The sequence below is a fragment of the Pterocles gutturalis genome, unplaced genomic scaffold, assembly GCF_000699245.1.
Source record: "Pterocles gutturalis isolate BGI_N339 unplaced genomic scaffold, ASM69924v1 scaffold10592, whole genome shotgun sequence".
NCBI lineage: Eukaryota > Metazoa > Chordata > Aves > Pterocliformes > Pteroclidae > Pterocles > Pterocles gutturalis.
In genome coordinates, this window is record NW_010112790.1 from 45,334 (window position 1) to 61,036 (window position 15,703).

Sequence of the window (15,703 nt, forward strand, 5' to 3'; positions counted from 1 at the left end):
CTCCAGTACATCACAATGCTCTTGGTCTTTTACTGTATTTCTACTATAGAAAACATAAAAATCTACCTCCTAGTGCTCTATCTTGTGTCAAATATTTGAAAGTTACTGAAAACTAGCCAAGATTCCCTTTTTGCTATTAAACAGTTATTCAGAATTGAGAGCACCTTACTTTATGCTGGTATGTGGATTTTTGAGAAACTTGTAGTAGTGCTGAGCTAAATGTAATTTTATTTTAAAACTTAAGAATGCATATTTTATTTTTTTCCAGTCGGAAGTTACCTTATAATTTTTGCTTCCTTTTATCAGTGATCATGATTGTGATGCAACAGGACACAGAAACTATGTCTTAGCCAATCTGTCTTGCTAAGATACAGCTGTACAGTAGGTAAGTACCTTGATAAAATTGTTGGTGGGCATTGGTTCAGCTATGCTATTTCCATAGTTCATTAAAAAAAAAAAAAAAGAAAGAAAGAGTAAAGGAAATTGTTCAAGTCAGTGTAGTTTGATTTAAATTTTCTGTTGGTCCCATACTGAACAGGCAGTGCAGAAAGCTTAACAACTTGGAGAGAGTAATGACAGAATGCCTCCGAGATTCCATGCCACCTTGCAAAAAAACATTACCCAGTGTAAATACATTTCCTCGTGATTTAGGTTATTTACTTAAGGCATCTTGTTTAGATTTTTTTTCTCAGAATTTTATCTAGCATGAAACAAACGAGTTTATTAACCTCACAGAGATTCTTGCAATAGGAAGTCGGTTTTGGAGTATCTTCAGCATGAAGTGAAAAGACGACTTGCTACCAAAAGCAGAGGGCAGCTTGAAGAAAGACAAGACTCCTGTTTGGACGCTCCCCAGTGTAGGTATATCATCAGGAAAACAAACAATGGAAGAGTCTGGTATTACATTCCAGTACTGGTTTGGTTTTTGTATTGTTTGTTTGTTTTTTATTTTTTTTCCCCAGTGTGTGAAAGAACCTAACAAAAAGCTTCTGAGTGCAAATATATTTACGGAGTAAGGCTGCAGTTAGGGTGTGTCTTCATTGTAATTATTGTGTAACATAAATATCCATCCCTGAGAAAGGAGAAGGGGGACACAATCCAACACAGTTGATTTGTAAGTGTATGTATGCTCATGTTGTGCAATCTGGTCTCACAAAACTACTTTGACACCTGAGGTGAATTAAGTGGGGTTTTTTTCTTTTTTTTAGATTTTTGACATTTTCTTATAAAGAATAATCAAGAGGATCTGTAAATGGTTGCAAAATGTATGAAATATTGAGACAGAAGGAGTCACTAAGTGGAACATGTAAGTCTGTCTGTCCATGAGGTTAGAATAGCCACTTGTGTGGTTGGGTAAGAAAATTTGACTGGAAATTGCAGTGGGAGGCAGCTATTTACTGAATTTTTTTTAAAATTTTTTTTTTTTTTAAAAGGGAACTGAGGAGGGGAAGCGACAGAGTTTTTTTCAAATGTGTGCAACACAAACAAAACTCCACATTAGATATTAGAGGCAAAGTGCTGACATCCAGTGCAGGTAGGTCTATGGGGAACTGGCAGGGCTAATCGTTGGACTTGAGGCATCTGAGCGGCTGTAGTCACTGACAGATCCTGTTCTTGAGCTGCTTCCACTTCTCCTCTTGAGCATGCTTGGGTGGAAATTAGCATGGCGACGGGCATGCTTTGTCAGATGGTCGCTGCGCATGAAGCGTTTCTCACAGAGAGGACAGCTGAACTTCTTTTCTCCAGTGTGAGTGCGATAATGGCGGGCCAGCTCATCAGAGCGAGCAAACTTCTTGTTACATCCTTGCCAGTTGCATTCAAAAGGCCGTTCCCCTGCAGGAAGCAAACATGACATGATTAGAAGGGATACCAATGTCTTCCATGTTTTTTTGTACACAAATTTTAGATTAAAAAGGTTGGGAGCAAGGTAGATGCCACCTGGCACTAACTGGATGGAGAAGGTGTTACTCTCTGCTAGAGAGGAGGCCACTGTGGTATTTCAATCCATTAAGAAGTACTGTAAATAAAACTAGTGATACCTGATTTGATAAGTGGATCTTCAGGGATGCTAGGCTCCTGATCCTTTCATGGATGTCACATTTCATATCTCTTGTAGTCTGCTGGACTTCTGGACTTGACAATATCTGTACTGAGCTCTATACAACATTCACTTATTCCTCCAGGCTGTCCCTATGACTGTCTGACTCAGTGTTGAAGTTCAGAGGTGTGATGAAGTCTCCAGCTATTTAAAAACAGTTATGGTGAAAATGTGAAATGGCAATTTTGAGGCACTGGCTGTGAGGCTCTCACCTTGTATTCTCCACAGCCATGCCTGTGTTTTCTGCATTTGCTACAAGGTACTACAGTTTCTCCTGTGTACTGCCTCAGGTCTCCTTTAGAAGTGAGGCAGGGAACATTATATTTCAGCTAGGTAAATGTGCCACATTGAAGGTAGCAGCCTTCTATCAATAGCTAACCTGAAAACCATGACCTGTTACAGTTAAAGTAGGACCAGTGAGCTCAAAGAAATAGTGGTCTTGTGCCCTGATGCACATCTCAACAGATCTCGGACATGCGAAACATCTCTCACAGGGCCAGATGCCCGTGCCATTGCACAGCTGTGCTGGAGGTCTGCACCATGGTAGGTGTGCAGCCTGACAAGCTCGAGTACTGGAGGTGAGCAGAGGTCGCAGACAGAAGTAGCATTGTTGGGTAGATGGGTATCTGGAATACATTCCCAGCTTTGTCACCGATGTGCTGCATAGCCTTGGGCAACTCATACTGTTTGTTTCTATCCTTAGTTTCTCTATTTGTTAAAAAAAACCAAAACATCAAATCATGAAATGTGCTGTCTGCTACTTCTGTACATTGGTTTAGTTCTTACTTTCAGTGAGTCTGAACATCACATTCTTTATTTGTTATTATTCTTCTGTGAATACACAGACTTGGCATTTTTTGTAATTGTAATTTTTATCATTTCCTACTTGCACTGATATTAATCTTTTTAATGCTGAATAGACAGTTCAAGAGGCCCAGAGAGCTATAAAAATTGTTTGCCAAAATAAGAAATACAAGTTCTCCACACATGACACCAAATAGGAAATAAATAAATAAATAAGTCTCCTGGAAAAATTCAATACACCTTAATTAAAATTGTCTGATAGCAGAATTGACCCCAGCCAGCCTTCAATCTAAGCAGCCAATAATCTGTTTAAAATTCACAGCTTTGGCTGTAACATCTATCTCCAGGATCTGCTTAGGAAGCTCCTGTCCAGAAAAAAGAGATTTGAAGGTTCTTTTTCCCTCTGTTTATGAAGCCTCCAAGATACTTCAGCCAAATCTCAAATAGTGTCTCAATGAACACACAGGCAATTCTTTTTTAAAATAGGATTCTGTTCAAGAAAATGGAGAAAGCAAGTGTCCCTGATGTTTCCTTAATTATTTAGGAGAAAGACCAAGGCTCAATAGACCAATTGTTCTCAAGCATATTTAGTGGACTTCATTAGTTACACCTACAATTACAATGCATAATGCAATGGTTGTATCTGTGCAGTACACAAGGGAGATTTTCATATGGAGAACCATGAACACCACTCCTAAGTGATCTACAAAAGACAGCTAAGATGAACAGCACTGCTTTCAGTTGGCTTCCCCTGATCTAAAGCCTAAAAAACTTAGGGCCCCACAAACTTTTTTAAGAACAAAACCAACAACAACTGGTTTAGAGGATATAGTTTTGTCACTTAAAAAAACCCCATGCGAATCCATTCAGTGTCCACAGCCTTCTCCTGCAAACTGTCAGGGACTCATCTCTCAATCTCCTGATAGAAATGTGAAACAAAGGGGAAACCTGTATTTTGGCTGTGCTTGTCACATATCCACTCATCTGTTGTTAGATACATTCCTGCCTGTGGTGGGGACATGCCAGTCATCCCTGTTGTGTGACCAGATTCCCTGGTCTTCTCCCTATGTTTTTGTCATACAACAGATACACTTCTATGAGGACTTCGGGACCCCTGGGAAGAAGTGCAATGAGGCATGGTCTGACAGCTGAATCTGGCCTGCAGAATCAAAGTTTCTCATTCCTGAGCTATGGCATCTTTTTTTCGTAAGGCAATGGCCTTTGGATGTTTCTATTGCCTCGTTTTCTCTGTGTTTGTTTTCATTACAAATGGTGCCAGCAAATGTTCTTCACTAGAAGGACTGCCCCATGAAATGACTGCATTCAGACAAGGAAGGGAAGAGTTAACATGCAGTGTTTTGCTTCTGCTATTGACAACACCACGAAGCACAAAGAAAATGGTACTTTTTCTGCTGATTAGTTAGCGTGGCACCAGCTGCTCTTTTCTCTGTCTAGCATTTGGTAGCCAGCAGTAGGCATAACAATCCAGTTCCTCATGGCAGAAGAGGTTCTGGAGTGGGATTGTGTAAGATCTGTGTCATCCAGCACTAACAGTCAGGTGATGAAGGGATTGCACAACTTATCTTCCACTCTCCTCAATGTACATCAGATCTGGATAAGAATATTCAGGTTCCCACTCACCTGCCTGATTTGATGTTGATGATGATGGTGTTGATGTTTTGGGTGCTCAGCCAAAGAAAATGTAGCCTTTCTTCTGCTATTTCTCTACTGTCCCCTGTTCTCCTTCCCAAAAACTGTTTTTTCCCCTCAGACCTCTCTAGTCTTGATTTGGTATCTTCTTGGTAGTTGCCTTTACTTGGCCAAGTGGTTTTCCCCTCCATGCAGTCTGACAGCTGGCATCACTCTAGTAGTGGTAGTAAGTTCTCTAGAGTGCTTCCCAGCTTTGTTGAGGTTTAGCAATACCTCCTCAAAGAAAAGCTGTATTGTGAGGAAATGCTGGATGCCTTGACGAGAGTCATTATTGTTCATAAAAAATTAGTACACAGTCTGGAACAAAGTTGCTGCAGGGTATTAAGACAAGACCTAGCTCCTGCTCCAAAACCACAAGTGGAAATTCACAATCAGTCATCAGCCTCATCTCTCAAACTGGAGGGATGTGGTCTTCTGTGCAGGTAAGTTATATAAGTGTCCTTTTACTGGCAGTAAAGCAGTCAACAGAATGAGAGATTATATGAATTGATTGCCTAATCTCATTAGGGAACATGCAGCCACAGTACAACTTTCTTGCATAAGCAGTAACCCACGGACATGCTGTACTCAACAAAGAGCTTTCACCATTCAAGTGGCTGCACACAACACATTAAAGATTTTGAGCTCCATCGTAGGCAATGCTGAGGCCAGAATTTTACCTTTATTAAAATGACTGCAGAATTTGATCCTATAAATTAATGTGGAAATGTTATCAAATACCTTAAATATAGCAGGAAATATGTCAAGCATGTGAATGCGTATATTGACAGTCTTAATGCTGTGCCTTGGCAGCTGCAGTATTTTTGTGCATTATGACCATTACGCAGGTGTCAGAGAGATAAGTCTCCAAAAGATAAATGTGCTTGGGGAAAAAAGGAATCAAAAAAGCAGCTCAGGCTTCTTTACACTTCAGAGAGGCAGGCAAGAGATACCTTTAAAAGATAAGGAATACTGTTGGGTTTTTTTCTTTAAATTTTAAATACGTTTAGATTTCCATGTTCCAACTCCCACTAAACTATAACCTTTCTAGCTCCTCTGCCACAGCACAACATCACATAACATGTTTAGTTACACAAGCTGATGGAAAAAGATCACATTCAAGAATTAAATTCAACTGATCTTAACTGAAAATTACACAAGCAAGAACATTTTTGGCTTCTTCCTGACTCCACCCAGTCCAAAGAGAAAAATGTGCGTAAAGCTGCGTTAAGAAACTTGCAGTGCTCACTGAGTACAAGGACATGAGATCTGCAGGTGTGCTGACTTCTGAATTCATTTCAGTGGCACAGACCTAGCTACTCGTGCTGCTTATATTGTCTGCCAGAGCAGGCTGCCAAAGGAACCATACACTTACCTGGGCTATAGAAACAGCACTGAAAAAAGATGCATCTCTTCTGTTTTGCTGGAAGGGACTCAGAAGTCAGTAGAGCCAGCCTGCTATTATGATATCATATAAAGGTCCTTTGTATGATTCTGTATTTGTCAATCATTATATATATTGAGGCAACTATATGTAGTTATGGGAAACAAAAACTACAGAGATGGTGGAACCAGATGTGATGCTTACGAAGCTCGTTTCATATCATACTTTTAGGGTGCTCTTGACTTTACCTCAATCCACATATATTTTTAAGGACTAATTTCCTATATCATGACACTTCTGTACAGACCCTGGAGTAATCTGCTTCTTGTTTCACCAATTCATCTGTATGATATCCAGCATTTGAATAGCAATTAAAAATTATACTAAGTACTGCGTATGCCTGAGCATGCTTTAAAAATAACCTAGTAATGACTGAAATGACAAAACAGGTTGAGACACCTGTGATACCAACCATTTTAAGAATTACAATGCAAAGATCAGGCAATTGTATCTGAACAATTTGCAGTGTGATATCTACAGCCCTATGGATTAGGGTATTATTAAGTCAAACCACGTACTGGGGGCTGTTTTTCAGTTTAACTCATGCAGCTCTGCACATTATGTTATGACCTTCACGCATATGCCAACGCCATGCAGTAACAGAGAAATTTGTATCCTGAGAATTCCAGGAGTACCTCCAAAACCAGAAAGAGTAAGCCAGAAACTGTTTTCTGTGATCTTTAATCTGTTCTGCTGCTTTGCAGAACAGCATTGTATGCTGATGTGAAAACAGACTAGCAAGCTGAACATGCCACTGTGTGCTATTCTTATATTTCTACATTTTCATATACATAATTAAGGGTATAATTGGACACACAGATCAGCAGGTTGGGTGGGGAGGATGAGGGGCAGACAGCTAAATAGAGATGTAACTGAAGCAGCCTTCCTCCAAGAGAGGAAATGCTATCCTGGGAAAAAACATGCAGCCAGGCAGACTCTGGTTCTTGAGACTGTCCGTTATTTAAAAAGAAGAGAAAAGGTCATCCTTCAATACCACTGATATGTATTTACAAATAATTACATTTCTGTTATTCTCTTGTTTATAAACAAGCCCTTTTACATAGCCAAAAACCAATCCCTTAACTTTCTGAGTGCAAAAGAGAGAATAATGCATAGCTTTGATGTTAGATGAATGGTGGTTTCTTTATCAAGTATTTTAAAAGGGATAAAAAAATTCCAAAGCCTCACAATTCCACATTCCTATAAATTGAAACCAGTTAGTTTTAAATTAATTATTTTGGGGGTGACATTTCATAACCCAACAAGCCAAATGCAATCATTTTTTTTTTTTTTTTGCATCTGCTTTTGTGTGTCTGTCCAACAGCTTTTGAATGTCTTGGCTACTTCCAACCATATCTAACAGAGGCAGCAAATTCAGTGATATTAAGCTTGACTATTTCCAGGAAAATGGGGAAGTTTTAGTAATGCTCTCACTAAAAATAAAAGTTATAGGATTAATTTGACTGTCACTAGACACCAGAAACCCAATATGGGAGTGGGGTATGAATGCCCAAATCCAAGAAAAGCTTCAGTCAGAGTTCACTCATTATGAGACACTGGGACGTAACACTCCCCCAGGACCCTAGGACACACAGCAACAAGGAGCTAGGTTGCATTAGTACCTGCTGACAGAAGCATGTGCCTGCTACATCCATTATCTGTGATGTGACATTTTTAGGAACTGGAGTTCTCAGATTTCCAACAGGCACAAACCCAGCCATCAAGTACAACCTCACTTGAAGGTGTGGGTGTCTTTATTCTTAACAAATCCAGCAATCAAATTGGTAAATTATTGGATCTTACATTTTCTGCATGCATGGGAAACTACTACTGAGCAGGAGCTGCAACAGCTGCCACAATATCCATTACTTAAATCCTTGGTTTATTTTCTGTACCTTAACATTTTCATTTGAGTGTCATGGTTTAACCCCAGCCAGCACAGACACCATACAGACATTCACTCACTCCCTCCTGGGGGACAGGGGAGAGAATCGGAAAAAAAAAAAAACTTGTGGGTTGAGATAAATGCAGTTTAATAGGTTAAGCAAAAGCTGCACATGCAAGCAAAGCAGAACAAGGAATTCATTTACTACTTCGCATTGGCAAGCAGATGTTCAGCCATCTCCAGAAGAGCAGGGCTCCATCATGCGTAATGGTTAACTGGGAAGACAAAACGCTGTAACTCTGAAATTCCCCCGCTTCCTTCTTCTTCCCCCAGCTTTATATGCTGAGTGACATCATATGGTGTGGAATATCCCTTTGGTCAGTTGGGATCAGCTGTCCCAGCTATGACCCCTCCAAATTTCTTGAGTACCCCCAGCCTCCTCGCTGGTGGGGTGCTGTGAGAAGCAGACAAGGCCTTGGCTCTGTGTAAGCACTGCTCAGCGGAACTAAAACATCCCTGAATTATCAACACTGTTTCCAGCACAATCCAAAACATAGCCCCATACTGGCTGCCATGAAGAAACTGAACCCAGCACATTGTGTTATTTAGACATATATGAATATTTCTTGAAAGGGGGATATCCCAGCAGCAAGTTTATATTTCAGTGTGTAATGGGAGCACAGATTACACCACGTGCCATATCTGCATAACCACAGCTAACTAGAACAACTCAAACAGCAAATGATGAACACACGTTCAGATGCTATAAGGATAATGGCTACAATACCAGAGAAATGTAAGTAGTGCAAAATTCCTCCCCTAGCCTTAACCACAGTCAGGTCCACCCAAGAACCAAAATAACTGATTTGGTATTTGCAACGCAGTTATCTGGTCCTTCTTAAAAATATTAGCACTCACTTTCACCAAAACAAAAACAATATTTTTTTTTCTTTTTGGGGTTGTGCAGTTATCTGGTCCTTCTTAAAAATGTTAGCACTCACTTTCACCAAAACAGAAACAATATTTTTTTTTCTTTTTGGGGTTGTTATTTTTTAAACAGATTACATTCTATCAGTTATATTCTAAGTCTTTAATTCAAACTGGTTCAATAATATCAGCTAGGTCTTAAATCTCAGTTCATAATAATTCTAGCCACCTTACTGTATTTTTATCAGCCACATTTGCTTCTCTTTTGTCAAGGCAGAATCATTCTAGCCTTTTTAAGTTTTTTTTTTTCCAGGACACTCCATCACATAATCTTTCTGTTGTCTAAAATATGCATTCTGTGGCTTTGCTGAACCCCTTTTCAAACTGAGATGCCCAAGCTGAACTGGTCTGAGTTTCTATAGCTTAGCACTTTTTTAAATACCTATGTTTTTTATCCTGCATTTTTGCACAGTGAATTAAGAATCTGAAATTTGAAGCTGTTACCTTTACCAAGTCATTTTCTGCCTGCTATGTTAACTCCTACTTGACTCACTTTTAGCGTTTTAGTTCTCACTTTATCTCTGCTGAAGTGCATCACTGTGTGTTCAGTACATTAAGCTCTGTGTTCCCCTCCCAGCTAAAGCCAAGTTCCAGACCACTTCACACAACCAACCAGTAAGTAGCTGAAAGTTATGTTCTGGGATCTCGAAAATAAATCTTACAGAAAATTGTCTTTAAAATGAGGTATGTGGATAACTTATTTTCCGCTCAATTGAAAAGCTAAAACATTTTGAACTGCAGAAGAATTGAGCAAACCAAGAGGCCCATAGTAATTCTATTTTCTGTTGACCAAAATGTTTTACTTCTTTTGGGCTGTTTCTTTGTAACAGTTTTAATTCCTTTAGCTTTGGGAACAATTTTCAACACAATGACAATGTTAATCTGAAATGAATCAATTAAACACACCATCACAACTTCTCTGAAACAAAAAAAAAAAAATCAGCCTAAATTATTTGCTGAGTTTAATTGACATATAGTTCTGTGCTTCATAAAAGAGTACTTGTCTGTGAATACCTGTTCTCCAAAAATATAGTTTCTATAGTTGTTGCTAATTAAGAAATGCAAAGTTATTAATACTCTTCTTAATTAACATTTCTTGACAGCTTTCCCTCCATGAAGATTAAATCCCTGACATTTTTATTAGGTGACTAACTGGAGATCTGGTCTTCTAAGGGAACAATTTCATTTCTATTTTCAACTTCCACTGGACTCCCCATGTTTATAAGCACAAGGGGCATTCAAAGACAGCCAACAAAGCTAGGCTAACCAGCCAAGTGTAAGGACCATGAAGGACTATCTTCCCCTTCACAGAGAAATATCTGAATAGATTTTTACACGTGTGACTGAGAATATGCCCTCTAGCATTGCAGTGTGGCCCAAGGAGTCTTAGTTGATTCCCTACCACATCATAAGTTCAAGAAACTTGTTTTCCAGTGTTATGCTGAGCTGCTTTGGGTTCCGTGTACATTTGTCCTCCTGTATCATTTTGCAAACTGCTGGTGAGTGATGCAGCCCTTCAAAATGCTGTGTTTGTTTTGAGTTCTCCCTTCAAAAAGTAAGAAGATGCACTACTGTCACAGCAAAGAAGCAACCAACCCAAAGTCCATGCCAGAAAGACCAAGCATATTTTCCAAATGTATATTTTTATTCTCTTCTCTGGACTGATACAGAGTCTTAACAGTTCCACAGATACATTGTGAACTGTATTTGGTTTTCTTCTCTCTACCTACATTTATGTTGTAGTCTCTCTCTGCTAGAGACTCGTGCAAAAATTACGTAATCCTGCTGGGCAACTGAGAAATTAAATTCTTTCCCATCGACTGAAGACCATAAAAAAGTCATTAAAAAACCCTTCAGGAATTCCACAGTTTGAAATTAACATCTGTGTCTGTAGACCTGAGCACTGAGGTCTGATGCTACTTGGTTTACTGCACCCTTGTACTAAGATACATAATGCTTGTCATCGCTAGGTTTCTGAAGAGTTCACACTTTATCTTTTCTCCCTTCCTTACACAACCCGTCCCTGTCTTGTATGTTTTGTACTAATATACATAATGCTTGTCATCGCTAGTGTTATGCAGTTTGTCATTTCCTGGTTTCTGAAGAGTTCACACTTTATCTTTTCTCCCTTCCTTACACAACCCGTCCCTGTCTTGTATGTTCCTTCCTCTTTTGAAACTACAAAAAATCTGCTGCACTAGGCCAAGGGCTTCGAAGCTCTGAAGACAATTACACAGACTACATCAAAACTGGGACTGTACAAATGTAGTTACATTTGTGTGTGTTAAATATGTTAAAGAGTTTTTCTACTGAAACACAATCAGATACAAAATCGCTAAGGTGAGTTTAGCCTTCAGGATTCCATCCTTTTATGATGGGGTCTAGATATATAGACATACATCTTTGAAATACATCCTCTCTATTAGAAATAACAGAAATATTTAAAGCTACTTTAGCAAAGAGGCTGAATTAGCTGAATAAAGCATTGAACCAAAAGTGCTTTTATAACTTTCTGAATAATTAATTAACCTAGTCATATGCTCAGCACTTAGGTTAGAATGTGTGCATCTGATGGCACAGTTTGATGCATCAGTAGAATCCAGTAGAATAGAAAAGACAACCCTGAAATTACAGGCGAATGAAAGATGTTCCCCGTGTCTCAGAGGGCAGGTAAGTTTTCTTCTGATGGCTAGAAAAAACAATCCACAACTCTGTGGTAGCAACTGCATTGCTGCTGGATCTTCTAGATGTCCTTGTCAAGATCTACATATGTAGTGTTCCTCTTGACTCTTTTCTGTCATATTTGCTACGTGACTGCACTGATGGCACGTACACTTTAAATGCACTATCAGTACGGCAACACCTCTTAGTCTGCAAAATTAGGAGTAATCAAATCTTCAGCTACTTCTTACAAAGGCAGGAATCCATCAGTCAGAAATATGGTAATGTTACAATTATATGAGACAGTGTTTACAATGCATGCAATTTCAAAGATAAGGCATAAATCTCCTTACGATTCTATATGGATTTATCATCGTTACCCAATGCTGCTCTTTTGTTGATTCAGTCTTACCTCTAAAGCTTAACATTCACCATTTCAGTGTCTTCCCTCAAAGTTCTGACGCACAACCAGAATGGAGACCTCCCATCATCAAAAAGAGGAACATCTGAGCCATTAGGATACCCAAGACGTCAGAAGCTTTAACCTACCTAGCAGGGACAGCTTCCATGTCTAGGTGAGTGTGCAGACTGGAATGGACCCTGTCTGCCACACAGGAATAAACTCTATCGAATCGTGCTTCCATTAAATGCAATGCTTTTGTTTACATGGACTTTTGCCACATCCTATTATAAAAGCAGCACTTTTTCCTTCTGTTGCTGGAACCTGTGAATACACAATGCTCTTTTACTCAGTATCAATGACAGGCCTAACTCTTGTAAAACTAAAGGCAACAGCCTCCCCGTCAAAGAGCTTATGTTCTGAAATAATGCAAATTAAATGTTGGGTTTTCTCTCAAAGTTAAGCACCTGCAATTACTGTTTGTAATTTCTGTTCAGAAAGCCTAAAACCCTTGCTGGGCCTCCTTACCTCTGAAGCATTAAATGCTAGACTAGTGCTTAGTAAAACAGCTGAAATGCCACTAATTTAAAAAAGCAGCAGCTTCCACTTGATCTTGTCTCTCCTGTGGCTTGTTCCAAGAATGGAGATCAATAGCTGACCCTTTGACTTTGCACTTAAATGCAAGATAATTAAGTTGTGTTATGCTGAAATGATGAAGTGATGAATTCTGGGGAGAGGAAGATGTTTCTTAGCTATGTGTCATTTCCAAACCACACTGACGTTATCAGACTCTTTGCAAAGAGGGGGACACTGGGGCTTAGTATAGTAGCCATTTAATTACTATATTTCTCTAATTTGTACTACTCAGATCTATGAATCTAGGAAAGGAGGATGATTATTAAAAACTGTACTGTGAATAGAAAATAAATGTAAAAAAAAAAACCCAACCCACCGTTAATAGAGCCTCTAAACACATCTGGGTATTACTTATTGACAAAACTAAAACATGGGGGATTTTTTCTTTTTCCATTGGTCAATTACACTTTTTAATAAATATACTTCATAAGAATACTGGGGTTGCAAAACCAAAAAATAAGTGCTAATCAGCAAATCTGACCTATTGCATCACCCCAGCAGAGGCATGTCAGCCTAGGATTCTTGCCTTGAGTGAAAAACTTGTTGTTTAAGGGGCTTTCTTCATTCCTTACATACAAAGCTTGTGTCTTCAGCATAAGTCAGAGAAGTCTGGCCTCTTAAAACATAACAGAGACTAACATCAATGAAGGTATGTAGGATTTTCTTCTTTTTCTGTCATGTTGACGAGCCAATTCAAACCTTTTAAAGTGACAAGGGACTAGAGGAGGGCTCTCCAAATGTATGTAACAATAAACACAGCATTTTTATCAAATGAGTCCAGTCAGAAGTTGAAAAGGAAAGTAATAATATGGACCATGATGAATATATATGCTGGCCTGGGATCTTGTTCAGTCATTTGCAGTCTCATTTTACTTCTGTTCTAGCATGCTGGCATGCTAATTTGTTTGCTACACACTGATTTCAGCTGCACCACTCACCCTCTGTTAGAGCAAATAAGGTGATTAATAAAAATGTTATGCAGACAGCAACTGAAGCCAAGAAAGCAAACTCCCCAGACTTGATTCTCCCTCCTCCAGGAGGGAAAAAAATCTTACCCATAGCTGACATGACTGAACCAAATGCATCTACAGGGAATGTGTAGTTAAGGTAACAACAGAAACACAAGGTTTCCGATACGAACTGCTGTCTGGATCTTTCCTGTGCTCACTCTGTGACCCAGGCCACTCTGCAAGCTCAAAACAAGTCCAGATCAGACATCTGCCTGTTAGCAGCTCCATGGGGCTCTAAAGAGCTCCTTGGCATCCTCCAGCCCACTCTTACAGTGGAAAAAAAGATTACATGCTCACTGTAGTACACTTTGCCCACTTCTTCCAATCTGTGTTACCTCTTCTTGAAACTTTGGATTACATCCCAACAGAGCTGACAGGCTAACTGTCAAGGGATTCAGTCTCAGCTGTGTGGTCTTTACACAGAGAAATTGTACACAAAGCAGACTTAACCAGTAGGTACTCATGGGCCAAACGGCAGGAACCAAAAATGCAACGTAGTTACTTCTAAATGTCGTAACTGGTTGTTTGGAGATTCTCTTGCAAATGTATCTCCACAGATACCTATGCTCTTTCTTTGATCAATGCGATGACTTATCTTTCCTCAGCCTTCAGTGTTGGACACAGGTTATTCCTTGCTCCTCTAACAACCCAAGGGTCTTCTCTCCCTGAAAATGCTTGTTGGAAAATTCTAGTTTGCTTATTTAGATGGTCTTAAGGTTTAATTTATCTGAGTTCTGATCACAGTGGGAGGTAGGAACCTAAAAATTAGATGAAATGTAAAAACTTGAACCTGAAGATGCTTGTATTGCAAGAATGTTTGAAATCAAACTGAAACATCACAAACCATCCCTGTCTGTATGATAAACACAGAAACAACCTCTGTAGTGGCTTAGACTGCTTTCAGTGAAAGTCTACCTCACTAATAATTTTTGTGGTGGCTTTCATAAAACACGTGCATGGTAATGTTCCCGATCTCTGATATGACAATTTAAATGTTTTAAGTGAGAGAGCAATTAAATAGGTAATGACAAATTATATTCATCTGGTGTGAACTGTGGGTGAATTCATGCTGAAACTGTGAAACTTTGGCTCCATGAGCTTTACCCAGCCCTTGTGTGAGTAATTGCAAAGAAGGAATCATATGACTCCATGAATCAGTCTTTTCTCTGTTGACATATCAATGACTTTTTTATTATTCCATTACACTAAAAACAGAAAAGTGCTTGTAAAAGCAAAGCTTATCAAGTTAATGAAATATTGTCCTGCTATGCAGAATAACAGACTAAAGGATTATTAATCTAAACTGAAACCTGTACTTTATTTATCTGAATTCTAGATGATGTTGAATGTCATCTGCCTCCAACTGAAATCCACATACTTTGGCATGAATAGACGTTGTGGGTAAGTTATGACATTGTATGTGCACAGCATCTCCCAGGATTTGACAGCAGGATGAGATTTCATTTTGCTAGAAGCCAAGCAAACAGAAGTTAGTAAAGTTGCCTTTGGCTTAACTGTGAAATGTCTCTTTGTGAACTTTTGAACTGTTTAATCAACAGTCTCACAGTACTACAGCATGCCTGAAACATGGGACTTCAGCATTTATAAGTACAGCTAAAGCTGTAAAGCTGAGTGAAAGATCTGATACTGAGAGTTTATTGCAACTGTATGGAGGTGAGAGGGAGTGGGAATTTCCTTTCATTTTTATTCTTATTCCAGATGGATTGTTGTGCCAGAGAGCAAGGTGGTGCTGAAGTAGTTTATGAGCAGAATCAGCCAATGACCGTATGGAGCATCCAGCTTCAGGGAACAGGCAGCTCTGGAAAGTAGTTTTATGGGCTGATAATCAAACAGTAAGTCTATTGCTTGACAACAGGCAGCTACCACTCAAGGTATGCATGAACTCGTTGCACACACTTCAGAAAATATTCAGCCCAGACTGTAGAGCCACACTTCCTGTTTAAACCAGGATTCAGGTTTTTGTTTTTAATAAAGGAATCAAATTCTATTATAACAGTTGTACTCATATTCTAATGTGCTCACTTTTAAAGCAGGTCAGCTTTTTAGAAAAGACAATATTTGCAGTTCA

General features: G+C 39.2%; 1 protein-coding gene across 1 annotated transcript in view; it reads right to left on the minus strand.

The window, feature by feature from the left end:
• Positions 1 to 1,540: 1,540 nt before the first annotated feature.
• The window catches only part of KLF13 (Kruppel-like factor 13), a 28,944-nt gene continuing 14,781 nt past the window's right edge, over positions 1,541 to 15,703 (minus strand). Inside the window, exon 2 of the mRNA XM_010074197.1 lies at positions 1,541 to 1,833. Within this exon, the coding sequence (XP_010072499.1) occupies positions 1,541 to 1,833 (293 nt within the window). The remainder of the gene's footprint in view (positions 1,834 to 15,703) is intronic.